General features: G+C 54.9%; 9 protein-coding genes across 9 annotated transcripts; 4 read left to right on the forward strand and 5 right to left on the reverse strand.

Moving 5' to 3' along the window:
• Positions 1 to 249: 249 nt before the first annotated feature.
• PG994_006678 (Phosphoglucomutase) lies at positions 250 to 2,265 on the reverse strand (the record flags this gene model as incomplete). Its single annotated transcript, XM_066858087.1, has 5 exons — positions 250 to 542; positions 603 to 1,616; positions 1,687 to 1,890; positions 1,971 to 2,068; positions 2,213 to 2,265. 5 exons carry the CDS (start codon positions 2,263 to 2,265, stop codon positions 250 to 252), a joined length of 1,662 nt encoding a protein of 553 aa, XP_066717356.1.
• Positions 2,266 to 2,954: 689 nt separating this feature from the next.
• Positions 2,955 to 3,488, reverse strand: PG994_006679 (exonuclease; the record flags this gene model as incomplete). Its single annotated transcript, XM_066858088.1, has 1 exon — positions 2,955 to 3,488. The coding sequence occupies one exon, from the start codon at positions 3,486 to 3,488 to the stop codon at positions 2,955 to 2,957; it is 534 nt and encodes a 177-aa protein (XP_066717357.1).
• Positions 3,489 to 4,093: 605 nt separating this feature from the next.
• On the reverse strand, positions 4,094 to 5,002 carry PG994_006680 (uncharacterized protein; the record flags this gene model as incomplete). Its single annotated transcript, XM_066858089.1, has 2 exons — positions 4,094 to 4,891; positions 4,961 to 5,002. 2 exons carry the CDS (start codon positions 5,000 to 5,002, stop codon positions 4,094 to 4,096), a joined length of 840 nt encoding a protein of 279 aa, XP_066717358.1.
• Positions 5,003 to 11,888: 6,886 nt separating this feature from the next.
• Positions 11,889 to 12,985, forward strand: PG994_006681 (uncharacterized protein; the record flags this gene model as incomplete). Its single annotated transcript, XM_066858090.1, has 2 exons — positions 11,889 to 12,625; positions 12,676 to 12,985. The coding sequence occupies 2 exons, from the start codon at positions 11,889 to 11,891 to the stop codon at positions 12,983 to 12,985; spliced, it is 1,047 nt and encodes a 348-aa protein (XP_066717359.1).
• A 666-nt stretch (positions 12,986 to 13,651) lies between these two features.
• PG994_006682 (uncharacterized protein) lies at positions 13,652 to 14,089 on the forward strand (the record flags this gene model as incomplete). The annotated part of the gene is made up of 1 exon (XM_066858091.1): positions 13,652 to 14,089. One exon carries the CDS (start codon positions 13,652 to 13,654, stop codon positions 14,087 to 14,089), a length of 438 nt encoding a protein of 145 aa, XP_066717360.1.
• Positions 14,090 to 14,137: 48 nt separating this feature from the next.
• PG994_006683 (uncharacterized protein) lies at positions 14,138 to 15,052 on the forward strand (the record flags this gene model as incomplete). The annotated part of the gene is made up of 1 exon (XM_066858092.1): positions 14,138 to 15,052. One exon carries the CDS (start codon positions 14,138 to 14,140, stop codon positions 15,050 to 15,052), a length of 915 nt encoding a protein of 304 aa, XP_066717361.1.
• A 682-nt stretch (positions 15,053 to 15,734) lies between these two features.
• Positions 15,735 to 16,890, reverse strand: PG994_006684 (pyrroline-5-carboxylate reductase; the record flags this gene model as incomplete). The annotated part of the gene is made up of 2 exons (XM_066858093.1): positions 15,735 to 16,762; positions 16,848 to 16,890. The coding sequence occupies 2 exons, from the start codon at positions 16,888 to 16,890 to the stop codon at positions 15,735 to 15,737; spliced, it is 1,071 nt and encodes a 356-aa protein (XP_066717362.1).
• Positions 16,891 to 17,647: 757 nt separating this feature from the next.
• PG994_006685 (MFS general substrate transporter) lies at positions 17,648 to 19,397 on the reverse strand (the record flags this gene model as incomplete). The annotated part of the gene is made up of 2 exons (XM_066858094.1): positions 17,648 to 18,749; positions 18,775 to 19,397. 2 exons carry the CDS (start codon positions 19,395 to 19,397, stop codon positions 17,648 to 17,650), a joined length of 1,725 nt encoding a protein of 574 aa, XP_066717363.1.
• Positions 19,398 to 20,384: 987 nt separating this feature from the next.
• Positions 20,385 to 26,043, forward strand: PG994_006686 (uncharacterized protein; the record flags this gene model as incomplete). The annotated part of the gene is made up of 3 exons (XM_066858095.1): positions 20,385 to 20,807; positions 20,858 to 21,256; positions 21,334 to 26,043. The coding sequence occupies 3 exons, from the start codon at positions 20,385 to 20,387 to the stop codon at positions 26,041 to 26,043; spliced, it is 5,532 nt and encodes a 1,843-aa protein (XP_066717364.1).
• Between the last annotated feature and the right edge of the window lie 166 nt (positions 26,044 to 26,209).

Here is a 26,209-nt window from a genome sequence, read left to right on the forward strand (position 1 = left end):
ATAGGGTACCTGATGGGAATGCCATTTCAAAGGAGCCGAGGTGGCTCTCGTCGGCCATCGGCATTCCACATAGTAGAGACCCACTTTCGGCCGAGCATCACATGCGAAACGTAATCTGACCTAAGCAGCATTGGACACTCAGGTCTTACAGAGACCATTAGGATCAGTTATTGATATTGGTATTGACTGCTTATATTTATTATTTAGGTATATGAAGGGTCTACTGTTTTACGGTACTTCTTCGGTTCTTTAGGTCTTGACATCAGGCTCGTCACGGCCAACAAACTCCTTGAACTTGAGCAAGTCCGTGGCGAACTTGATCTCCGGTGCGAGGAACTCCTGCGCATCCAGACCGTACTTGGACTTGTCGTCGCTGTACTGCTCAATGTACAGACGAATGGTGGCACCCGACGATCCGGTACCCGACAGACGGACCACGATACGGCTGCCGCTCGAGAAGCAGGCGTATAAGCCCTGGTTCGAGGCAACAGAGCCGTCCAGATCCGTGTACGAGAAGTTTCCGGCGTCAGTCACAGTGCGGTCTAGAAGATACTGTCAGTCATTGTCACGGATGGAGTAAGGGGGAATCTTTCTCAACTTACCACCGATCTTGCTGCCCTTGAACTTGGGGTCAGCAACAAGGTCTTGGAGGACGCCGACAACCTTGTTGGCACCCTCAGAGTCCACGTTCTCGTAATCATAACGAGTGAAGAAGGTTCGGCCGTAGGTATTCCAAAAGTCCTCCTGGATCTGCTTGATGCTGGGCTTGGTGTCGGGGTGAGCCTCGCCAAGACCAGCGATGATGTTGAGCCATGCGACAACGGCCCACAGGCCGTCCTTCTCGCGGACGTGGTTGCTTCCGGTACCGAAACTCTCCTCACCGCAGATGCTGAGCTTGTCGGCATCGAACAGGGCGCAGAAGAACTTCCAGCCGGTAGGCACCTCGTAGCAGTTCAGCTTCTGGGCCTTGGCCACCAAGTCGACGGCGCCCGAAGTGGGCATGCTGCGGGCAAGACCGTAGACACCCTGCTTCTTGAAGTAGGGAATGAGCTGAGCGTGGTGGGCAATGATGGCCAAGCTGTCACCGGGCGAGACGAAGGCGCCGGCACCGTAGATCATGTTGCGGTCACCATCACCGTCCGAAGCAGCTCCGAACGGGATGCTCTCCTTGTCGACCTTCTCCACCAGAGAGTGCGCGTAGACAAGGTTGGGGTCGGGGTGGCCACCGTTGAAGTCGGGCGAGGGAATGCAGTTTTGCGTGGAACCGGCAAGACCCAGCTCCTCCTCGAAAATGGCCTTGCCGTAAGGACCGGTCACACCGTGCAGGCCGTCGAAGAGAACCTTGAAGTCCTTGTTGTTGGCAAAGAACTTCTTGATCAGGTCGAAGTCGAAGATGTCCTTGAGCATCTGCATGTAGTCGGCGCAGCTGTCGATGATCTCGACCTCGAGGTTGCCGTATGTCTTGGTGCCAATGGTGGAGATGTCGACGTCGGGAATATCAGCAAGCTTGTACGAGGTCAGGGTCTTGGAGGCCTCGTAGATCTTGTTGGTGACGGACTCGGGGGCGGGGCCACCGTTGGCCAGGTTGTACTTGATTCCGAAATCTTGGGTAGGGCCTGGGATTGCGTTCCATTAGTACATGGTAGAGCATGTGACCGGTAAAATGTTCGATAGGTAGGGACTTACCACCGGGGTTGTGACTGGCGGTCAGAAGGATACCACCAGTAGCCTTTCGCTTGCGGATGACATGGCTGGCGGCCGGGGTAGACAGGATACCGTTCTGGCCGATCAACAGTTTCTTCACTCCGTAGGCAGCACCAATCTTGGCAATCAGCTGGATCACCTCGGGGTTATAGAATCGGCCATCGCCACCAATGACGAGGAAGGAGTCTGTGGGAGGTTAGGTTAGGTATATGTTGGCAAAAGTCGTACGGCTGGTGAGCCCAGCAAGGGGAGGGGAGGTAGCTAACCTTGGGCGCCCTCGGGGATAGAGAGAAGGATGCTGGTGACGAATGATTCACTGTAGTGAGGTTGTTGGAAGACCTTGACCTTCTTGCGAAGACCCGAACTGCATCAGCATTGTTAGTGACACGCGAAGATACAGACACACAGCAATAAGTCGGCCCATCGTATCGTGGAGCTTTACGGTGGTGGCGGAGCTCTGTTGAGACGATGGACGGCGGGGTAGCTAAGGGAGGAAGATCAAACGTACGTTCCGGGCTTCTGGTCAGCGAAGGACTTAAATTCGACGGTCTTGACGCTCATGGTGAAAGTCTTTAATCGAATTGGACGGCAACGATGGTGATGTTGGAAGGGGAGGAAAATAAATGGGAACTCAAATGACGGAGGCCCGGTTGCTTAAGAGGTCAATAAGCTCCTATTACCTGAAAGAAACAGTGAGGGGAGCTTCAATAGTCGTGCAGTGGACTCCATAGCTGATTGGCGATGGAACCTGTGGTGGGGTAGCCACTCCCCAAGCGCCATGACTTCATCCCGCCAAATGGTGTTGAGAAAGCTGTCTTCTTTAACTGGACGGGATTATGATGTGGCGGCGAGAATTGTCGCGAATATGCGTGATGAGTAGGTAATGAGCGATGCATATTTTGGAGATATTTCACTCTACTGCTGCCACTGCGTACTATTGATGAATGTTCTATTTCGTGTGACATCATTTATCCCAAATCCATCTCTATCGTCCAGCGTCAACAGATAAGCTAGATCTCTGCCGACACCAGCCACTGGATTGGTTGCTGGCCTGACACACCCACCCAAAGCCACGTCGCAAGCCATTCAGGTACTCACTGCCAGAGATGGCGGTCTAGACCCCCCGCCCTCAATCCCGCACCGAACGCGATGGAAAGGTAGGCAGGAGGCGCAGCTCACGATGGTTTGCAGATTGAGTTTTACCGATTTGTTTCATTGTTTCATTGGGTTGACGGCGGCCTGCAGCCTGCTTAATTACTGCTCGCCGTATTGCCCTGGAATATGACATCCTTGTAGTACCTAGCCTCGGCAATGCTCTCGAGGATGTCCTCCTTGGCCTGATGGAGCCCTTGCTTCGCCGGCCCGTTGCGGTTGACCTCGCGCGGGCACCACCGCTTCGCCGCCTCCTTGAGCGTGCTGACGTCGAGGATGCGGTGGTGCAGGTGCCGGGTGACCTTCTTGTACGGCTCCTTGCGCAGGAAGGCGCGGTCCGCGTGCACGCTGTTGCCGGCCAGCAGGGCGCGCCGCTCGGGCACGTACTTCTGGATGTAGGCCAGCAGCTCGTCGGCGGCCTGCTCCGGCGTGACGGTCGACGCCAGGACTCGGGCCGTCAGGCCCGTCTTCTCGTGCGTCTTGGTGCACCACTCGTCCATCATGTCCATGCGCTCCTTGGGCTGGTGGATCACGGTGCCCCAGCCGGCCTCGTCCAGCACTTCGAGCTGGCCGTTGGTGATGATGCAGAAGATTTCAATGATCTCCTCGCGGTCGGGGTCGAGCCCCGTCATCTACGAAGCCAGATCTGGTTCAGCATGTCGGGCATATATGTAAAAGCCACTTCGAACAGGGACCTCTCACCTCGCAGTCAATCCATACTAGTGCATCGTTTGTCGACATTGTGAGATGGTCTTGGTTGTTTCCCAAATGTTGATTGCTGATATCAATTTTGTCGTGATTGAGCGTTCACAGCGCGGAATCATGTAGGTTGCCGACCCAGGTAATAGGCGGCACTGTAACCTATTTTCTTGTACCAAACAAATTGCAAGGCTAAAAGTTACGACCACTGCCACCTGGACACTTTCTTTAGCGGTCGAAGATGCCTGTGCCAGAATGGAGCTGTTCCATTTTACAGCATCACTTCAATTCGGCCCTTCCCTTCCAAGAACCGAACGACTTTACTTAATTTCGATTGATATTTACTATTACATATTAAACGGCGGAACGTTTTTGTGATTAAGTAGTATGTATCATATCATGTTCAATACATGTACATATGTTGGTGAGTCCGGACTTTCAACGGCTCCCGTCGTCATACCGCCTTGCACTAAGGTTTGCGGCTCCAGCAGAAGAAAAATAAAACCAAAAAATTCCCTATATACAAAGAAAGATCTCCTCAATTCCCATGTTTGGAAAAGGACTGGCTCCTTAATGACGACTCGGTCGCATGTTTAGAAAAGGATTGGCTCCTTACTGACGACTCGACCCCATGTTTAGAGAAAGACTGTGATCGTGCCGACGTCTCGTGTGCCTCGGATCTGTTGGTTGTCGCAGGCCGGACCTGCAACTCATGTGAATCGGCCACCTCGCAACTTGTCAGACGTGCAATCTGGAATTCCCAGAGGCGATCGAGCGTGGTCTTGAAGTCGTCCAGGATGACCGAGTCGGTGAGACACTTGAAGATCATCGCCAGCTTCCACCACGGGTTCAGCCCCACGGCCGCGAAGTTCTTGAACGCGTCCGTCACCGAGAGGATGTCGACGACGATGAAGACAATGCTGATGAACATGGCGGCCAGCATCACGGTGAACTTGGCCGAGGCTATCAGCACGTGCGAGTACCGCATCTCGTAGCGTTTTCGAATGTTGTGGATCAAGAGGATGCACGCGATCACCCACCACGGGTCTCGGAACAGGGCCTCGAACGGCCGCGTCTTGAGGAACATGTCGTTCATGCCGTGGAAGTAGGCAAAGTTGGCAAATATCTCGACGACCCAGTATGGTTGGACGAGCACGATGGTGCCGATGAAGATGCGACTTTGCCATGTGGACAGGAAGGGCCGCAGCTTCATCCAGGCGACGACGTTGTGTATCGACCAAGATATGTTCAGTGGTATCGCGCCCACTGATAGGACCCATCCGTACGCGGGGTCGGGGAAGAAGATGTAGAAGCTCTGCCAATATCCCAGGACAAGCTATATCATCACGGTCGGTCAGCAGCTGACAGGCACGTTGTGGTCGTGGTGGCTCGGCATCGTGCGTACCTCGAGGAGAATGAGCTTATGTAACAGCACACCCTTCTTCATGTTCGCGACGGTCAGGGAACGACATGATGATGAGACATCCTAACACTAAGTTCATCAGTCAGTATATGCCTTCGTGTGGCAGAGAAGCAGGTTGAGCGCATACTATCAACATGTTAGTTGCTGGTTTCCGAAGCATGTTTGATATCTTTCATGATAACGTCGGTTGTCAGGGGACTGCTTACCAGAATCCATTCGACCACACCTCGACGACGAGACCAACCTGGTCTACTATCGGAGGCTTCGCCAGGGCCTGGTCGGCTGTGGCAGCAGTCGTCCGTGACTGAAGCCAGGAATCGCCATCTTGTGCCGGTAGTATCATTTGAGCGATGGATGAGGCCGAGATTCTGGCCGAGGAAAACCACTGGTGCTGATCATCGTCCGGGGAAACAGAGCACTCTATCCGTGCAATGCGTCGGGTCGCCCTGGAGTATGTATACCCAGGCTGGGGGAACGGTGGATGCTTTGACCCCCTGTGGCGGCCGTCGAGGTCCCAACCGTTATTGGGCTAGGCTAACGTGGACGCCAGGGGCGCGCAGGTACATACGTTAAACGAGCCCAAAAAGCGAGCGAACAGAAAAGCTCCTCACACCCAGGACCCTGCATGGGCACTCGCCTGCAAAATCCCGGAAAAGGAAGCAGCAGGAGTCTAGATCCTTGACTTAAGCAGCCCTTAAGATTGCTAACTGCGCAGCCGATCACATTATTGGGATCCTTTCTGGACTGGACCCTGTCGAGTACTCCCCTCGGCTGTTGTTGTTTGCGGTGACCTCGAGGCTCGAGCTATTGCCCTTGCTGCCTCGAGGCCTGTGCCTGTATCCGAGGATCAGCACACGCCATCTCGTCCACCTGGCACGTTGCCCGAGCGAGATTCTATGCCAAGGCAAAAACAAGCTGATAGGGCGTGTTGCGACTTGATGAGGGAGCAGGGCTCATCTCCCGATGCTTTGGGTGAGGTAAACCTTGTACGCCAGAATAGCGTGGCACGGCGTGCTTAGCCCTGGTCTCGCTGCGGTGTGCGGGTTTGGTCAATTGGAGATACTAAAAACCACGCACTTGTGTGTTGGATGGAGAATGCCTGCTGGTTTCTCTTAGCTTGGGGGAATACCATCCGCCGTACGGGGTGCGGTGTCATCAATTCCCCAGCCGGGGCCCCAGGATAATACCAGAATACCACCCCAATAACCCACCGCAGCTCAGGTCCCAGGGTTCTGGTACCTACTAAGCGGCGACTAGGGTCTTGGGCAGCTAATTGAATGGGCTTGGACACTTACCACCTGCGCACGCTACGCCCTTAGTCGATCCGCTCGCCAATACCACCATCATCATCAGGCCATCCCGCCATTCAGCCCGTCTCGGAACGAAGCGGCACCACGCTGTCAATTCAGAACGAGTCTCGCGTGATAACGGGTGCCGCCACCGCATGGCAATGGCAAAAGAACCAATTAGTAAGATCAAATCTGCCAGGTGCTGGATATGCGATATTGGCACTGATGCACTTTTGATCCTTCTCCCTTCGTTCGAGACATGACGATCATCTCCTGCAGTTTCCATCCAACAAGATAATAGCAATTCAAAGGTCGGCAGTCTGTTTGGTTCGGCAGTTATGGGAAGAAAGGCCGCCGTACCCGCCTGGGTGGTTGAGACACATTCGCAACATGCACCCCTGATCTCTGCAGACGAGTTGTAACATACCCATGCTCGCCATGTGTGCTTGATTTCGTGATCAACCAACCAACCCACCCCCGGAGAGCCAATACTGCTACTCCATACTGGGGAAGAAGAACGGCCGACGATCTCGCCGACGTGATTAGACTCCTCTCCCGCACAATTGCTCCATTCCCCAGATCCAAGAAGACTATTATTGCCAATAGCCCTTACATAACTACGTCAGGAAACATACTTGTAAATAACTAGAGCGGGCCGACCTGCCTTTACACGGCGATTTTACCCTAACGAGACGCACTCTTCTGTTCTCCTCGAAGGGACTTTCATGTAATTGCCAAGCCACTTGCCTCAGAATACTTAAACAGAAGACGATGTCGACATCTAGCTGAGTGGAGTTCATATCCTCTCCGGTGTTAGCCTACAGTTGCATATTTTTTCTAGAAACCCATAGTACGCTCACTATGGCCCATGGCTAGTTGACGGGAGATCATCCGCGGCTCTTCGAGGGAGCTATAACGACTCAGGAATCGGTTGCGAAAGTCTGTTCAGCTCAAACCCATGGTATCACGACAGTACAGCCCCTGCAATCAGCTCTCATACGATCTCTAAAGCATCCTCCTAGTGGGTAACTAGCTCCATCTACTCGTCTTAGTCACTACCTATGAGTGGCTACTTGCCCACCACTTGGCGCACCCGTGTGTAGTGTGTCGTTGATGTTGTCGTCCTATATGGTACGAGATTCCCTGATTTCTACTACTAGCAAGTGAGCAGTTTATGTAGTAGCAGGTAGGGTGGCTGTGGGATAGCTGGCGATAGTTGGCAACTAGGCAGCCTAGATAAGGGAGATAAACCAGGCACAGTAAGCGACTAGAAAGACTAGCCAGCAAGGAGTTCTAGCGGCTGACCCAACTCAGCGGCTAAGAAGCCCTAGCTGTATAGTAGCCCAACGACTGAATCAATGACTAAATCAGAGGGTCAAGAATGATCAGGATCGCGAAGCGGCTGAGAACTGCTAAGATATACCAAAACCGTCACAAGGCAGCAACCTGGTGCACGAGATCCTAGATAGCTGCTTCTTATCACAAGGTACAAATAAACCATGGCATCTCTCTTGGGACGAACGACAACTAGAATCTATCGAACACAGAAGGCGTCAACGGTGTGCGTTCTAAACCCAGTATCGGTGAACTGCTATTAACCAAATTGCGCCCCCCCCCCCCCAATCCCCCAGATAAGTCGATATCCACATCCCGGATATAGTTGCGAAGTTCTGGGGTAGCCCCTTATATTGTAGGTGCGATCGGATTAGATGGTGCCCTATGGGGACAGCTTGTTTTGGTCAAGCTTCGTCCCTTGCTCCCGGATTTACAGAAGCACTAATGCCCCTGGCCAAGGGGTGTACGTATTTGATCTATACCCAGATATCCTAGTACACAGAAAACATTTCGGCTCCGAGGGGGCCTGGGTCTCGTACTAGTTCATCCAGCCTCGGGGACATTTGGTTATCATGGTGTCATCAATATCCGAATTCGATCTGCTTGCCCGCCGCTTGTTCGGGCACGGGTGTGCCTGCGCTAATCACGCTTTCAAGAATTCTCCGTAAGAGGTTCAGGAGATGTTTTCCAGAACACTAGCACACAGATGTGGGTGAATTGGACCGACTCCAAGCTGTTCTGGGGACTCTTCTTCGTGGTAGCATAGTGCTATACCCAAGTAGCGTCCAGTGGCTTTTCTCTGCAACTGCCCCTTCTTGCTGACCGGGATCGAAAAGGCCCATTACACATATGGTACAGCTGTAAAAAGCGACCACAAACCCACAGAAACACCCACGTTCCTCCCCTTTGCGAAGACGACAACATCCAGATCGGGCAAAGCTCGCTTCTGCGAGAACTCTTTGGCCTAACAGGTAATCGTCATATCATATCACGTATGGAGTATCGACTCATCATGCCATTTGGCGGTGGATAGTCGATCCCATTGCCCCAAGCCCCCATACCTGGAATCCGGAGTAAGATGCTCTCCATGCTGGCAACCCCATAGTTGTTTGGGGTAAACTGCTGGCTGCCAGTCTTTCGTTATTGATAGGCTAGCTTGGCGCTCATTAGAAGTAGGAAAGAACGTACTTACATGAACTATTTCTTATCCATAAACAATAGTACAACATTACGACATTTTCTCGGGAGCTCATGGCAAGATAAATAAGAGAGAGATACTGTGAAGAACTATTCCAAAACTGGTGCGCGTAGTCCATTTTGTTGACCAGACGAGTCATCAGTCTTGGTAAGGACTTTGCTGATGCATCCGGAGTCAGTTGCACTGCCCGAGCTGGTTTTGCTCGCAAGGGATCTTACGCCACCTCAGGGTCATTTTCTTAACCCCTGAATCTGCCCAGTCTTACCACGACTTCAGTCACCGCAGTTCTATGGGGAAGCTTGTCCGAAATATTCTCGTGCTTATATCACTAGGGGAACGAAAGCTCCCCCTTAGTAGCTATCCCGAGTATAACTTCCGCTACCTAACGGATATATGGCAAGAGTACTAGACAAGACAATAGAAGACACCGAAAGAAAGAAAAAGACGCATAGGAGTTCCTTTTGCGTGTATCATGTCTTGCTGGTAAAACTTGATGCGTACGTATATCATATTGCACAATGCTATCCTGCTGGCCCCCTTTTTCGTTTTCGGCGAATGAGTGAGCACGAGACAAGCAACAAAGTGAATTCTTAATAAGGGAAACCCGAGAAGTACATCGGAGAGGATACTCGAAGGACATATGAACTCGAAATTAGCATTGCATCTCATAAAGAATTCCTAAAGAGATCAACGTGTCAGCGGGGAGAGAGTGCGAGTAATAGTATACTCACGATCTCTTTAAAATTGAAATGTTGCGTTCGTATCGTCTCAAACTAGGTGACCAAACGATAACCCGAATAGTTAACACGGCGATACTGCATGTCCTAGTTCATCGACCCCTCTCGATATCAGCCTGGCCAGGGACGACAGAACAGAAGACTTCTGCGCACCCCAATTTCTCCGAGCCCAATGAGAGGGGACAGCGTTAGGTGCAGATATTGGTCATGTTGCATGCAGGCTTGCTTCGCGGAAATCGCTCACCCGCCTTTCATAGTACGGTACCCAAATGCGATAGAGGTGGACTAATATCTGTCAAAGGTCTAGACCAGCATAGCGGATAAGATTGGCCCCCGGATTGGTGCCATTTGCGTGCGATGGGGCATCATGCCGTCGCTGCCGTACTCTTAGTGGCGCCGGCATACTTACTACATATCCAAGGAGAAAGGATGCTGCAGTTGCCATATACCTGGGCGCGACGTGCCTGACTGATAACACACAAGTTTCTGCGTGACTGGCGTCATGAAACCATCAAGTTAACTATCCATGAGCCAAAGATACTATTATAAGTAGGTAACATGATAGAAGCACTAACAATTCGGCTCGAACACACGGGGTCTATTTGTTGCCCAACTCCCCCCTTTCTGTCAGATATGTATGTCCAACTCGGCTCTACGCCACCATTTGTTTCTATTTGGCCTTTGCAGCGCTATTATGTTAGCCACTTAGTGATGTCATTGATATTTTGCAGGTATACATATTCGGAATGAGATGTAGAAGCGTAATGCCAGTCGATGTTTTTATGTTGCGAGCTAGTAGTGCTATATGTATTTTAATTGGATACGGATTCACATTCACCTTCCGAACTCTGACCCAAGCTTGTGTAGTGTAGTGGCTATCACTCCAGATTCTGACCGACCATCAAAATTCTGGCAACCCCTGTTCGATCCAGGGCACGAGCTGTTTCTTTTTTGTTGTTTTCTCTGCTTTTTTTGCGCTTCGCATTCCTCTGTCCGAGGCAATCTGCACTTTTAGCAATGTCTTCCTTTTTCGCAAGGAATTCTTCTTATTCTAGATTACATTCATCGCAGCTTGGAGTTTCGGTCTAGCATTTGGTGACTCGGATCCTAATCGCGTTAAATGCAGTGTTGCGACAAGCTAAAGTAGTTTTCTTTATGTAAACAAGGCATAGCAAGTACTGGATTATGTCACTCTGCATAGCCTGGTATTTCGGGCAAGACACAGCGATCCGGGGATACATGTACGTACACGGTAGACACAACCATGACGAGTAATATATTTCGAAGACTTGCATGATCCCGTTTGATTAAGCTCGGAACTAAAAAAATACTGCCAGTCACAAGTCGCTACTAAGCAGTTCCATATGGCACAAGTCATTCACTCACTCTGAATGTGTCCACACGTCACAGACAGGACAGAAGCGGCTAAGCCACACTTGTCACGTGACTGCAAACCTAGGAAATGGGCTTTTGGCTGTTGGCTGTCTCACTCTGTAACGCAACGGCTCCATCGGAGGATGATCTGACTGGTCCATTGGGCTTGCCATCAATGCCTTATGGAAAAGAGAGGGTGGGTGGAATCCAACGGGCGGCAGGCGGGCAGAAGGCGGGCAGTCGGGAGAGAGTGTGTGCTGGCTGTGAGCGAGCTGTGTTCCCTACTAACCAGTTTCCTACGTTACTCCCCTCTCTCCATCTGCCCCGCGTCGTCAGCGCTCTTACAGTCTTACTCGCTTCACGCAAACCAGTAAGTCAGTGGCCAGTAACCAGTAACGGACAGCACTTGAGCACCCAGTGACCACACAGGTGACCCAAGCCGATGTCCGGTGGTTACATGTACAGTTGCTGCAGGTCTCTGATTGACTGTACGTGCATGGATGATGCATATTTGTGCATAACCTTGCGCGCCCGACAAGACATTTGATCACTCTTCTTTTTCCCATTCCATCCCATGTCTCTTGTTGCATTGCCTGGCCTTGCCGTCTGGAAATCCTCGGGTTTTTTATGAACCTTACTCAACTACTCTTTTCCCATTCTGCTCCAAGTCTCTCCTGTTTCCTCGTCTCACTCTCACTCTGGAAGTGTCCGGCCAGTCCGGCCAGCTTATTTCCTGTTACCTCTACTTCGATTCTTTCGGCTTGACGTACTTTTTTTAATCCCAGATTCCCGTGGTTATTTTTGTTTTATTCCCAGTTTGGCCCTTTTTGGTTGTTACCTACCTACTTTGGGACCCTGGCCTAACAAGCATATTAAGAAAACCCGCACCCCTCGACAGTCACATCGTTCTTTTTTTTTGTTTTTGGATTGTCTGTCGCTGCAACTTCAAGTTTTTTGGCCCCTCCTTGATTTGAGAAATGCTGCCTTCGCCATCAGCAACATCTGGCGGCCAAGGTATATTACCCACCCCAGGCTCAACGGCGGGGACAAAGCGCCCGGCCACATCCGACCTGCATCGAGCTGCCGGCGCCACTTCCACGCCCACGAAGCGACATGCGACCAAAGGCTCGGTTGGCTCTACCGCTGGTGCTGGTCTGGCCGGCGCCTCAATAATGCAGACTCCCACGACCGCTCCCCCGGCGCCACCTCCGCCGCCTCTCCACCATCCGCCGCCTCCTCAATATCCCCATCAGCATATCCTGGCGCCGGGTCCTGCCCACGCGCCCGCTCCCCCCATGCCGGCTGTGATCACCGAAGAGCAGCTGGTGGGCAGGACCCCCGAGCAACTCATGGCGACCATACTCCAGATCCAAAACCAACATCAACAATACGTCGCGAGCATATCGGCGCAGTACGAGAGCATCGCCCATCAATTAAACGAGCTCCGGAGCAGTCTGGCCGCCTTCTATAACGGCCAGTCAGCCGCGCATCAAGCCGCCATCGCCCATCTGCAGTCCTCGCCCCCAAACCCGTTTGGTGGAGATCATACTCGACTGCCCAGAGTCCCCGTCGCTCCGGCACCTCCGCCTATTGCACCCCAGGGGCCTCAGTCGAGCCCTCCACGACCGCCGGCCTCTATGGCTAACCGACCGACAAGGCCCCCGCCGCAATCTCCGTTACAACCGCACAGCGACGCGCGCCTTCTGCCGAAACAGTCCTCCGCACAGGCGCCGCAGACCCGGGGCCTCCGGCATATGACTACAGAACGGTCGGCACGGTGGAGGAGGTGTGGAAGGAATACAGGGAGGGCATGGATGGCCAACCCGCCATAGAAGAGCTGGACGCAACCTGGGGATCGCGATGGCGGCCCGAGCCACGGGGAAGAACCTGGTACTCGCGACGCAAAGTGATATGGGATAAAATCAAAGATTTTATCGCCGAAGGCATGGAAGAGGACGAGGCGGTCAAAGAGGTAGAGAAGCTGCGCGACGGGGGTACAATCAACAAGCTCATTCGCTCGTTGCAGGAAGAGCGGAAAGACAAAGGCCTTCCAGATGACAGCCTCACTACATGAGAAATTGGTGGGCTCCAGTCGGTCAGTGGAGGCGCGGGAATGCGCCAGGAAATGCGCCAGGATGGGCTCCTGGAAGAGCGAAACGCGCAGGGCGTGATGATGAAAACGACGACGTTGATGATGACGAAGAAGGGAAGAAGAAGGGGATGAAGTAGCAGACAGAACGACGAGTACTCGAGGGAACGGCGTTTGTTCGAGGGCAGAATTTCAGTGATACCCAGGGTAAACGCACAAGGGGTGTTTTTGCATTGTAGGGTCTTTCGGTGGTATGTAGATGGGGGATCCTCATTTGGGAATCATCGTCCTTTGCTTTACTACCACTACTATTCACTACCTGGTTAGGAATTCTTATAGTTGGCTGCATGAACCCAAGAGGGCGGACTGGAAGGGAGTTACAATAGGACAATAGCATTGCGTTTTTGTATTTTGTTCGTTCGCAGGCTTTGGACAGCAAAGAAAGCAAGGGCTGCTGCATTTTTGGGGCTTTGTTTATCGATTCCCACCATAGCTATCAAAATATGTCATAAAGCTCCTGTTTGGCTGGCCTTCAAAGGCTGGCGTATGGCATAGGAATGGGATTATGGAGTTTGGCATCCTTAAAGGGCCTTGGGGCCGACATCTTAGAGAGGCTGGTTATAGTGTTGACCTTGAGTCCGGAAATACACCATGTGCCTGACACTCTTTGCCCACTACTGCTATGATGGGCACGAGACCCGTCCCCTGTGTATTCTCAACCCCATGACGGACTGTACCGTCTTCAACCCCTACGCCGAGCCCGCGCGAAATCCGTGCCCGGTGCCATGTAGTAGTAGGAACAACGGCGCCTCGAGCGCTGCTGTCTCTGTGAACCCCGAGGACCGCTGTGCCTGGCATGGCGATTGCTGCCGTCTCGTCCGGACGCCAATGTGCGGGGCCTCTGAACCCAGCCAGTGTCCCAACAATGTCGTCTATCACCTGAGAAGAGAGCCGGGAACGGCAGAAGAAAACGGCAAGGTTGACGATCTGTCCCTGCTCAATGAGGAGCCCTGGTTCGTCGCCCTCCGCTGGGACTTCTACCAGGCCGGCACGGACCTGCACAGCCTCGGAGCAAGACGGTCCCACTAGTCCAAGGCGTTGACCAAGGCCAAGTGGTTGCTGAAGAAGTTCCACCCCATGGTCAACGAGGCAAGTACCAGGGACGCGCAAGCCAGGAGGGTCGCCCAGAAGGAGCAGTACTGCACCGAGGCGGCCCGCACGTACCGGACCACGGCGCTCTATCTCGGCGAGCTGGCCCAGGTCTGGGACCGCAATGCGGCCCACGGCCGCTGCGCGCCGCTGCCGGGGCGCTGGGAGCGGCCGCCGTCGCCGATGGTGTGGCCGTGGTACGCGCGGGTTGACGCGGAGCGTGGGGTCTGGTCTGTTGGGTACGAGCTGGCTCGAGGCAATGTCGGGGGGCTGGGCGTAAGGCCGCCTGCGCACCAGCAGGTGTTCGCGATGCACCACGTGCCTCGTGGGGTGGAAATCCCGAGTTGCGCTTCTTCTACTCCCCTTTCTCCTCCGATGGTGCAGAGCCGCAGCGGGAACGGCAACGGCAATGGCAGCAGTAACGGTAGTGACCCAACCTTCATCTCACCGTTACAACTCTCCGTGTATCCCGATCCCCCTTCACCTCCACCCGCCTCCTATTCGGCCGTTGCGCCGCCTTCAGTCACGCTATTTTCTTCCACACCGTCTCCTCCACCACCACCCCTTTCAACAACAGGGTCGTCCAGCCAAACGTCGCTCGACCAGTATCTGGCGCTGACCGATGCGGATATCACCCAACAGATCCTTGAGACCGGGTTCCCGCAACGGCTCTTCGCGCGGTACTTTGAGCATGCTGTCGACGACCATGACAGCAACAACAAGATCCCGGACGACGGGCTGATGCGGCAGGGCGACCCCGTCATGCGCGATCGCGTCGCCGCTGCGCGCGAAGAGGTCTTGCTCAGTCCCCAGTCGTCGACGATGCTGGTCTTGCCGCGGGCCGGGGAGATGGAGATGCGGAGGGTTGGCGTTTGGACTTATGGGAGATGTGCAAGTAAGTAAGCAGAGTGCCCAAACTGACGAAACCTTAAGTACTAATCGGCCTGCCTTTATGATGACGACCTAACAATGCATGCGCGCGCGAACGTGTGAATCCCGGGAGAGGATGAGTGGTAGAATAGGTTGCCCCTTAAGATAGATCGCCATTTGCATTCAGGCCTTCGGAACTTTACAGGGGTGACATTTCTCCTCGCATGCACGGCCTCGGCAGGATAACTCTAGTCGGTAACAGTATTATGGTGAACTGTTCATAAGACGAGCGAAGAGATAGCTTTGGCCCGATAGACAGATCTGGAAACACTACACTAAGCAGTAGCAAGGTAAATTATGTAAGAGCATATAGTAAAATACTTTGACCAAATTACACCCGTTAAGTCATTTTTATTCCTGTCCTTTCCCCTTGTCCTTCTCCTTTGTCCTTTCTTCTTGCCCCTTCCCCTGAGCCCTATCGTATAGATATTAGTAACGTACAGATTCGGTCTATTTCTATACGATACATGAAATAAAGTCGTACGGTATTAAGCTACGTTTAATTTATAATTACTATGATTTTACACCTCCCTTAATTATAATAACCACTAACTATCGTAATTATATAATATCTCGTGTTGCTGTAATAAATGAAAATCATTTTCAATTTTAAGGGGTTTCTAGAAAAAAACAGAGTATCTCTCAGTCATTTTTGCTATGCCGTTGAGTCGACCCCATTGGACGACGCCTCCAGCTCGAATATCCTCGCCACCGCCTCCTTCACCGCCGCCTCGAACGCCATAGCCACATTCCCCGTCCGCCCCTTGTCCGCGAGCACCTGAAGCCCCCGAGCCGTACAGCCCCCGGGCGTCGCGACCTCCCTGACCAAGTCGTCCGGCGTCTTGCCCTGGGCCAGCACCAGCTCGGCAGCGCCCTTGACGGCCTGCGCCGCCATCCGGAGCGCGACGTCCCTGTCGAGGCCCGCGGCCCCGGCCCCGGCCCCGGCCGCGATCCCCTGGAGCACGGGGGCGAGGAACCCGACGGCGCAGCCCGCCGTCACGGTGCCGACGGCCATGAGCTCGCGGGGCAGCTCGGTCACGTGGCCGATGGCGCCCAGGATCCAGTCGGTTAGTACGTTGTACCGCTCTGGGAAGTTGGCGGGCCGCGGGTTGACGATGCTCTCGGACTGGCCCACGAGGCTGGCGGCGTTGGGCATGGCGTGCACGAAGTAGTAGTCCTCTCTTCTGATCCTTCTGTCGGCAGCAACAGCAGCAGCAGCGCCGTTGGAAGAAGGAGAAGGAGAAGAAGAAGAAGAAGAAGAAGAAGAACGACGACAGATCAGACCCCACAGCACCGCGTCCGTGATGCCCGCGCAGATGTTTAGCACGAGTTTCCCACGCAGCGCGTCGACCATGCCCTCCTCGGCCACGACGTCCGCAACCTGCGATGGCTGGCAGCCCAGGAGGACTACGGTGGACTGGCGCACGGCCTCGACGTTGCGACCGGCGCCGCATATAACCTCGACCGACCTTTTCTGCTGCTGCTTCGTAGCTGTAGAATCGTCGACGACGACGTACACAGCGAAGCGGTCCTTCAGGCGTGAGGCGCTCTCGGGAGTGCGGACGCAGGCCAAGAAGCGTGTGGGCAGCAGCAGCATTCCGCGGGAGTCGCCGACGTCTCTTGCACCTAGCTGCTCGTCGCTCAGTTCAAGCACGCGCTGAAGTATGACGCTGCCGAGGCTACCTAATATATCCCGACAGTTTGGCTGTTAGTGGTGCCAGACAAGGAGAGGGGGTAAGTAGATGTGGGCGGGGTTGTTGAGCCGTACCGCAGCCGATGATGGCCATCGTAGGTTCCAGTCCACCAGTCATCTTGAGTTTGATTTAAGTAATCCCCTGTGTTGAGTGGCAATGCTGTGTGAGGTTTGATTTTTCTATCTTGGAAGTCTTTTACGATCTCGGTTGAGGGAGCTATTCGGACCGCCCCCTGTCTCTACGTACATGTGCAAGGTGGCGTAACAACTGGGTAGCGCATGTACCATGAGTGAGTTTGAGTGTGACTTTTCAATGGACGGTAATGTTCTTACTGTCAACTATGAATCCTCAGATGATGCATGGATTCGTGGGATTTCGGAGGGGTGCGGAGCTAACAAGATGCTGACCGGACCTTCTGCATACGGCGACGCGGAGTTACATCGGCGAAGCAGCGGATGTTGCCCGATGCTGATCTCCTGCCTTTCTTTGATAGCGCGGGCCTAACGACGGAGCAAGCGAAACCAGGCTACTACGGCGGTCAGCTTACGCCCGTGGCACGGCCACGTAATTACTGTCACAGTCATGTAGCATGCCTTTTGTGGTTTTCCTCATCAGAGGATTTTCTTGCAGGTGACAAGCTGGGATTGTATGCAGTCGGGTGGGCTCCGCTGCTGACGCTTTTACCCTATAACCATCGTTTCTGACAGATGTTGAAGAAACGGACACTACAATAATTAACAGTGTTTACGTTACGATATATGATGAATTAAGACCCAATCACAGAGGAAGGGCCGGCGGCACGTTCTCGATTCCGTCATTGTTTCTTGACTTAGAATCGTGAGATATACTAATAACACTTGAGCGGTCCGAACATTTAAGGGGGTAAACCAGTTCGAAGTATCCTCTGGTAGAATCCGTACAATTTCAATGCTGCATCTTCTTGAAACCCGAGCCCGAATCCAAATAGAGCGGACAGAGCTCCGGCCGCCACCGCTACATAGAAACACTGCGAGATGGCCAGACTAAACGCATCCCGGAAAACATCATGCTGGCCAGGGGGCGCCAAATTGATGATCTCCGTCGCGCCCGTGTTGGTGATCATCTCGCGCGTGAGCCGGCCGTCGGCCTCGTGGAGCTGCGCATATACGCGCGACGCGAAGACGTTTTGCGTGACGCTCAGCATCACGGCCGACCCGAGCGCCTGGAACAGGGTGACGGCCGCGATGGCGGTGGGGATGTCGCCCGGCCCGAGCCCGATCTGGACGACGACGGCGCCCTGCTGCATGCCCAGCCCAACGCCGACGCCGACCAGGGTCTGGTACCCGATCCACTCGCCCGACCCGCTGCTCGGCGTGATGGTGCTCAGCAAGCCCGCGCCCGCGGCGGAGACGAGGGCGGACAGGAAGACGGCGGGCGCGTAGTGGCCCGTCTTGGCCACGACGACGCCCGAGACCAGCGAGCAGAGCACGGCGGCCGCGATGATGGGGATCAGCCGGATGCCCGAGTCGCGGGCGCGCACGCCCGCGACGGCCTGGAACCAGATGGGCAGGAAGTAGGCGACGACGTAGTACACGCTGTCGAGCAGGAAGGCGTACAGGGAGGCGCAGACGACGCGGCGCATGCGGGCGATGCGCGGCGGCAGCGTGCCGCGCTCGCCGAGCCACGCCTGCACGGCCGCGAACGCGAGCAGCAGCAGGCCGAAGGCCACGAGCAGGGCGATGGGCGCCGGCGCGGCCCAGCCCAGAAAACCGCTGACGTGCAGCGCGAAGAAGAGGCAGATAATGGCGCCCGTGAACAGCGACAGGCCGAGGGGGTCCAACATCAGGGCCCAGTCGGCCGCGGACCGCAGCCGCCGGTTTTCGTCGTCCTTGGACGTGTCGGTGGTGGGGGGCGGGTGGTACAGGAGCAAAGTGGCGAGCGCGGCGGCGGCGCCGAGCGGAAGGTTGATGTAGAAGCACCAGCGCCAGGTGAGGCGGCTGTCGGTCAAGACCCCCTCCCAACAAGGGGCCGCAGACGGCGGCGACGCCGTAGATGCTGCCCACGGAGGAGGTGTAGATGGCGCGCTGGCGCAGGGGCACGACCTGGGAGACGACGATGAGGACGCCGCTGACGATGCCGCTGGCGCCGATGCCCGCGACCACGCGGCCGGCGATGAGGGCGGCGGACGACGGGGCCGAGCCGCTGACAGCGCTGCCCACCTCGAAGACGAGCAGCGACGAGAGGAGAACCCACTTGCTCGACAGGTGCTTGTAGAGCTTGCCGAAGGTGAGCTGGAAGCACGCCATGGTCATCATGTAGCCCGAGCCGTACCACCCGACGTCGTTGAGCGAGCGGAAGTCGTCGGTGATGCGCGGGATGGCCGTCGCGATGATGGACTCGTCAAGCGCCATCAGGAACACCGACAGGGCCATGGCGAGGCTCAGCGTGGCGAACTGCAGGCGGTTGAGGTGCTGCACGCCCGTCTCGTCATTGCTACTACTACTACTCTCGCCGACATCATCGACGGAGGTCTTTCCAGGACCATCTTCGACAGATTCTGGAAATGTATCGGTTGACTCAGGAACGGTCTTTTCCAGGTCAGGGGTACAGACCTGGAAATCATCCTCCACTCTCTGGATCTTCATTCTGTGAACCGATGCCTTTCTCGTTCCGGGGAAACGGGAGACAGAAAAGCTATTTCACGACCCCTCCTGGGCCCTTGCTGGGTACCGAGAGATTTGGAAGGGATGAGGAGGAGATCAACGAAGCGGTCAACGCCGGAAAACGGAACTAGCGCGCTTATTGCATGGCTACTACGCGACCATGTACTGTATATTACAGTGTGAAACATCCTTGCATAATCCGCAGTGCTATTTGCTGACAGAAGGAAGGTGGTATTCCCCCTCTCCCGGGACGGAGTGCATCAATACCACCTTGACCAGCGCCTTTCCCTATTGGAGCTGGAAACGGCATGCTGTTCCACCCCCTGGTCTCCCGAACCTTTCAGATGAGAATTAAGATCATCGAATTCGTCCCCGCGAAATCCGGGCTGTCAGGATTCGCGGATACTGCCGTTCTACCTCATCCGTTCTTTGGAGTCGAGTTTGCGTTGAACTAGGATTATGGTTTTCATCACAAGGTAAGTACTTATCCAGATCCGTTCCCTAGAAGTACTTCAAGGCATGTAGTTACGCCGCCTGGCGGTCAAGAACAACAGAGATACAGTGGTGTAGTAGGACTATGCATGTATGCGCATCTCGTTTCAGAAGTGAGATTTTAGTAGACCAGAAGAGCAGAAATCAAGAAGCTGCATCCCCCGTATAGCAAGTGGGACGGCACGCATGTAGCTACGCAGTTGCTACAAAATGCCGACGGTTTGGGAATGGCAAGCGCTTATCCGACGATGTCCGACATCGCTTAACTGCCCCTCGCCTACTACCGCCGAGACATCTCGGTGTTTACGGGCGACCAGTGGCTTGCCTATACCGTCATGGAGTCATTTCTCCGTGGTTAGGATAAGTTCAGCAACATGTCAATTATCTGCTGAAATCGACCTCCTCACAGCTTTCAGCGAGCCGTCCGCACCAGAAGACCAACAAGCCCAAGTCTTTAAGTCGTTGCAGCAGGCAAAAATGACTTATACCACCATTACCCCTATCTTTAGAGGCAGCGGCGGTGACGGCCAGTTCATTGAAGCCCTCAAGCTCAGCTTTTCTATCGCACTTCACCACTTCTATGACGCGGGCGAATATGTTGTCTTTCGTGAAGACATCGACCTGAGCGGGACGACCAACCAGAATGGGGATGGCGAACCCAAGAAGAAGAATAGCGGAAGTGGCAAAAGAGTTACATATGACCCCCATATGTATCAGAACGTCTCATGCTCCGAAGCCTTGGAGTACTCATTCTCATCTTCAAATGGTGATGTGGGCCCCTTGACGAGCCTGGCCGATAGCGAAAAGGGGAGAAATCCTATCAGTACACCTTACCTTAAGGTTTTCAACTGCGACTCACCTGCCCCATTGAACAATGAAACCCAATATGATGATATCGGCGTAAGTTCGTCCAAAGACAGATGGTCAAATCCTGCTTCGTGTCCGAAAAGCTAACCGCGTATCACCCCGTAGTACAATCTCCTCATCTACGTGCAGTGCACAAAGAACGCCTACAAAGCCTCGCTCCGCTACAACGAGTCCGCATACTCGGACTTCCAGATGCGGGGGTTCGCCAGGACGCTGGAGAGGCTAGTAAGCACCATCGTCGAGACGCCATCGGCTCCCGTCTCCGTCTGGAGCTCGCGGGCGACGAGGACCGCCACATGATCGGCGACTGGAACCGGGAGCTCACGGTCGCCGAGCGGGCCTGCCTGCACCACCTGGTAGAGCGGACGACGAGGAGCCGGCCCGATGACCCTGCGATCGTTTCCTGGGACGGCACGCTGACATATCGGGAGCTGGATTCCCTCGCAAGCAGACTAGCTTCCCATCTTAGTACCAAGTACGACGTAGGCCCGGGGAAGAGGGTTCCCCTCTGTTCGAAAAGTCGCTATACATGGTGGTCGCGATGCTGGGCGTGCTGAAGGCCGGCGGCGCCTACTGCTGTCTAGACCCGGCCCATCCCCGGGCTCGTCATGAGTACATCATCAACTCCGTCAACGCTTCGCTGATCATAGCCTCTCCACACCAGGCCCACCTGTTTGAGGGGATCACAGATGCCACCACCGTATTGACACTCAACGGGCACGCCCTAGATTCCCTGCTTCCTCCCCCGGCGGCAGCCTCCTCAGCCTCCTCCTTCTCTTGCGCCACCGTCGCTCCCGACGACACGTGCATGATCGCCTTCACGTCCGGCAGCACCGGCGTGCCCAAGGGCATCGTGCACACCCACCGTACCGTGACGACGGGCCTCATCGAGAGCGCGCCGCGACAGCATCTAAACCAACCGGGGACGCGCGTGTTCCAGTGGGCGGCGTACACGTTCGACGTGAGCCTGTCGGAGATCTTCGGCCCGCTGCTGCACGGCGGCGTCGTGTGCGTGCCCTCGGAGGACGCGCGGCTGAACGACGTCGCGGGCGCCATGAACCGGATGCGGTGCGAGTGGGCCTTCTTCACGCCGACCTTCTCGCGCTTTTTTCGTCGTTGCGGCGACGTGCCCTCCCTCCAGGTCCTGGCCATGGGTGGCGAGGCCGTCCTGGACGACGACATCAACGCTTGGGTCGGCCGCGTCCGGAGCGTGCTGCAGGTGTACGGCCCCGCCGAGTGCGTGACGTGGTTCATTAAGGAGTACACGGAGCCCACGCACACGACCATTTCCTTCGGGAAGCCGACCAATGTGCACGGCTGGATTGTCGACCCCGACAACGAGGAGAGGCTGATGCCGGTCGGGGCAGTGGGCGAGCTGTTGATCGAGGGGCCGGGGGTGCTTGTAGAGTATCTCAACGACGCCGTCAAGAACAAGTCTGCCTTTGTGCAGGCGCCGCCCCAATGGCGGAAAGATATAGGTGCTCCTTGCACTGACAGGATATACAAATCCGGTGATCTCATACGGTACCTACCCAATGGTGAAATGGCCTATATTGGACGCAAGGACGCCATGGTCAAGCTGCGCGGCCAACGCATTGACCTGGGGGAGATCGAATCGGTACTACGAGTCGCCCTGGGAGACACCGCTGACGTCGCGGTCGATGTAGTCGTGCCGACCGGCAAGAACCGCGACCAGGCGCTCGTGGCATTCGTCCGACTCAGAGAACAAGCAGCAGCTGCACAGGAGACACTGGCAGAGCTGGTACCGTCATTGCAGGTCCAGTTGAGAAATAACCTGCCAGAGTTTATGGTGCCTCGTATATTCTATCACATGGAGGAGTTCCCCTACAACGCCTCTCGAAAACTCGACCGCAAAGCACTTCGCGAATTTGGCTCATCGTTGACCATCGACGCCCTGATGCAACCAAGCGCTGCAGCGGCAGCTGAGAAGAACGGGACCCCACATAATTCAACGACCTTCACGCCCGCTGAGAAGTGCTTCCAAACGCTGTGGGCGACCCTGCTGCATGTGGAGCCGTCCGAGGTCAAGCTTGACGATAACTTCTTCGCTCTCGGTGGTTCATCCCTCTCGGCCATCAGGTTTATCGCAGCCGCCCGAGATGCTGGGTACTCGATCACATACACCGGTATCTTCAAGAACCCGACGCTGGGAGAAGTCGCCAGGAGCGCCACCCCAAAAGTGGAACGGCAATCGGGTGAAGAGACCATTGCGCCTTTCGCACTGGTCCGAGAAGACCGCCGGAGTGTCGTGTTAGAGGAGGCCAGCACCCAGTGTGCAGTAGCAGAAGCGGACATTGTGGAAGTGGTTCCATCCACACCACAACAAGAAGGCCTATGGGCGCTGTCCCTAGCCAGCGACGGTAACTACGGGAGCTACATCCCCCACTTCACTATCCGGCTACGCGAGGCGACCGACGTAGCCAGGCTCTGCACGGCCTGGAAAACGGTGGCAAACAATGCTGCTTTCATGCGGTCGCGCTTTGTCCAGTCCAACGACGGTGCGTATCAGGTCGTGCTGAAGAGTGCCGCAGCTTGGAAAGAAGGGGTCTCGGTGCAGGACTTTGTTCAGTCGGAATTGAACGAACCCGTGGACTTCGGCAAACCCATCACTAGCTATGGACTCATAAGGGATGAGCCTTCTCTGAAGCCTGCCTTCGGCTTCTCTAATGATTTGATTGTGTGGCAATCCCACCATGGGCTCTACGACGGCCACTCCGTCGTCTTGTTTCTCAACGCTGTGGCCGAGGTCTATCGCGGAGATACTTTCGGGCCCGAAGTCCCGTTCACGCGGTTCATCCAGCATCTACAGACGGTGGACGAGGGCGCATGCCGAGATTTCTGGAGATCGCGATACGACGGGAGCAAGGCCGCCACAAATTTCCCCCAGATACCCTACCCGACCTACAGACCGCGGCCGTCCGGCTTTTACCGGAGATCCATCGTCTTCCAGCAGCCTGGCCACTCGTGCATCACCAAGGCCAACGTGCTGCGCGCGGCGCTTGCACTGACCATTGCGCAAGTGACCGGTGCCTCCAACGTCAATTTCCTCGAGACGCTGGACGGCCGCTCCGTCGCCGTGCCGGGCGTCGAGTCCATCATTGGCCCGACGTTCAACACGGTTCCGCGCAGCACGGCTGTCGATCTCGGCCTGACCGTGGAGCAGTTCTTGCTGCGCATGCAGGACACCAGCACCGAGATGATGTCGTACTCCCTGTACGGCCTGCAGAATATATGCACGCTGTCGCCTCAGTGCGCGTCCGCATGCGAATTCCAGTCGCTGCTGGTCATCGAGCCGACGTATTTGCGCGAGTACACCGATGTTTTTGAGTTCGACGAGACCGGAAGGGGTATCCACAGATTCACCAGCGACTGCATTCTCTGGAAATGTGACATGCATGATGATGGGGTTGAGCTCGCCACCAGTTTCGATGAGCACGTCATCGGTGCTAGGGAGCTGAGATGGGTGGTCAACCTGTTCGAGGAGAACCTTTACTTCCTTTGCAGCGGGGAGCAATCTCTGCCATTATCAGCCAATCCGGCCACGCCAATTGCGTCGCACGCACTTGCGGGTAGGGTAGCCGGTAATGGAATTGCTACGGCCTCTGTGCCTGCTGTTACAAAAGGGTCAACACCCGCGCTGCTAAACGGTGTTAGTAGTCAAGTGTCGCAGCTACTGAAGAAGGCATGGGTCGGCACGCTTGGTGTCGAAGAAGATAAGTTCTCTTCAAGCGATAACTTCTTCCTCAAGGGAGGTAACTCGATCCGGGCCATGGAGTTTGTCGCGGCAGCTAGAGCTCTGGGAATATATATCACTGTCGCCAAAGTGTTCCAGAATCCGTCTTTCCATGCCCTGGTTCAAGTAGCGGCTTTGCAGAACATCGAAAGGGACGACGACTGTCTGTCATTCTCGCTATTGGGTCCGCACTATACCAAGGACGAACTCGTCAGAGTGGCAGTCATGCAATGTAATATTAGCTCTTCCGAGATCGAGGATATCTTGCCTGCAACTCCTTTACAAGCGGAATTCATGGCGTCTTCCATCAGTAAAACGGGCGCCTGGATGGCTCAAACCCAGTACACCTTCCCGGAAGACATGTCAGTTGAATCGATAAAATCCATCTGGACCAATATCCACGAACACTACCGCACGCTGCGCACTCGTCTTGTTCAAACCTCTCTCGGGGTCTACCAGGTGGTCACACGATCACCACCTCTGTGGCGCGAGTTTGGCAATAGTTCAGCTTTCATGGAAGCAGACCGTGAGATAACCATGAAGTATGGGGATGCCCTGACGCGATACGCAATTGGCCCAGCCACGTCGACTGACGGCGGGCGACGGATGGTTTTCACAATGCATCACTCCATCTATGATGGCTTCACGCTGGACAAGTTGCTTCACGGTCTGGATCAGGCGATGCATGGGCATCAGCTTCCCCCAGCGCCGACAAGTACGCTCTTCATGCGGCACATTGCTTCTATCGACGAGGCAGCAGCCAAGTCGTTTTGGCAAAAGTATCTCTCGGGCTACTCGGGCAGGGACGCATTCTCACCTCGGGCGGGCGCATCCCATGTTCCTGAAGCCGACCGCACGTTGAAGATTGGGATTAAGCTTCCTACTCAACGCGAATGGCCTTCCATTACCCTGCCCACGATCATCTTAGGGGCGTGGGCCCTAGTGGTTGGCTACTGCACTGGCGAGGTGGAAGACGTTGCATTTGGCACGAGAGTGTCTGGTAGGAGTGCGCCGGTGCAGTCTATTCTGGACATGCTGGAACCGACCATCGCGCACATCCCGGTGCGCGTCAAGATATCTCGTAATCAATCAGTGGAGAATTTCCTGCATCAGCTCCAGATCGAACAGTCGGATGTCATGGCCTTCGAGCAAATTGGTCTTGCCAAGATTGCGGCCTACGTCGAGGACTGCCGGGCGGCCTGTTCGTTCCAGAACATGTTGGTGATCCAAAGACCAAGCGAAGAAGTGGTGGATGAACTCGGGCAGCAGTTCGGGGTGCACGAAGAGTTGTCCGACTACAAGTATTTCAGCGACTGGGCGCTTTTGGTGGACGTGTTTCCGTCGCTTGCCGGAGATGGAGCTCAGCTGGTGTTCTGTTACGATTCCTCTATTCTTAGCGACGGGCGGATTCGGGAAATGGCGCAGCGGTTAGAACGGGCCATCGCTCTTCTGGCATCGTCCAAAGACGGCATAGCCGGTACCATAGCGGCAATAAGGTCGGATATAGATCTATGAGCTAGTCCGAAACAGAAGGGAAGTGGACGAGAAGGGAAGATGCATTGTGGAAAAGGGAATGAGGCAGTGGGTTACGCCGAGATATGTACTCAGTTTTCTAAGTTAGGTGTACTGTAACTATCTGGAGGTTAGCGCAGTCGAAGCTAGCGATGGAAACTGGGAAAGC

This window comes from Apiospora phragmitis (genome assembly GCF_038363925.1).
Source record: "Apiospora phragmitis strain CBS 135458 chromosome Unknown utg000006l:1.0-5683423.0:1.0-5690449.0, whole genome shotgun sequence".
Taxonomy (NCBI): domain Eukaryota; kingdom Fungi; phylum Ascomycota; class Sordariomycetes; order Amphisphaeriales; family Apiosporaceae; genus Apiospora; species Apiospora phragmitis.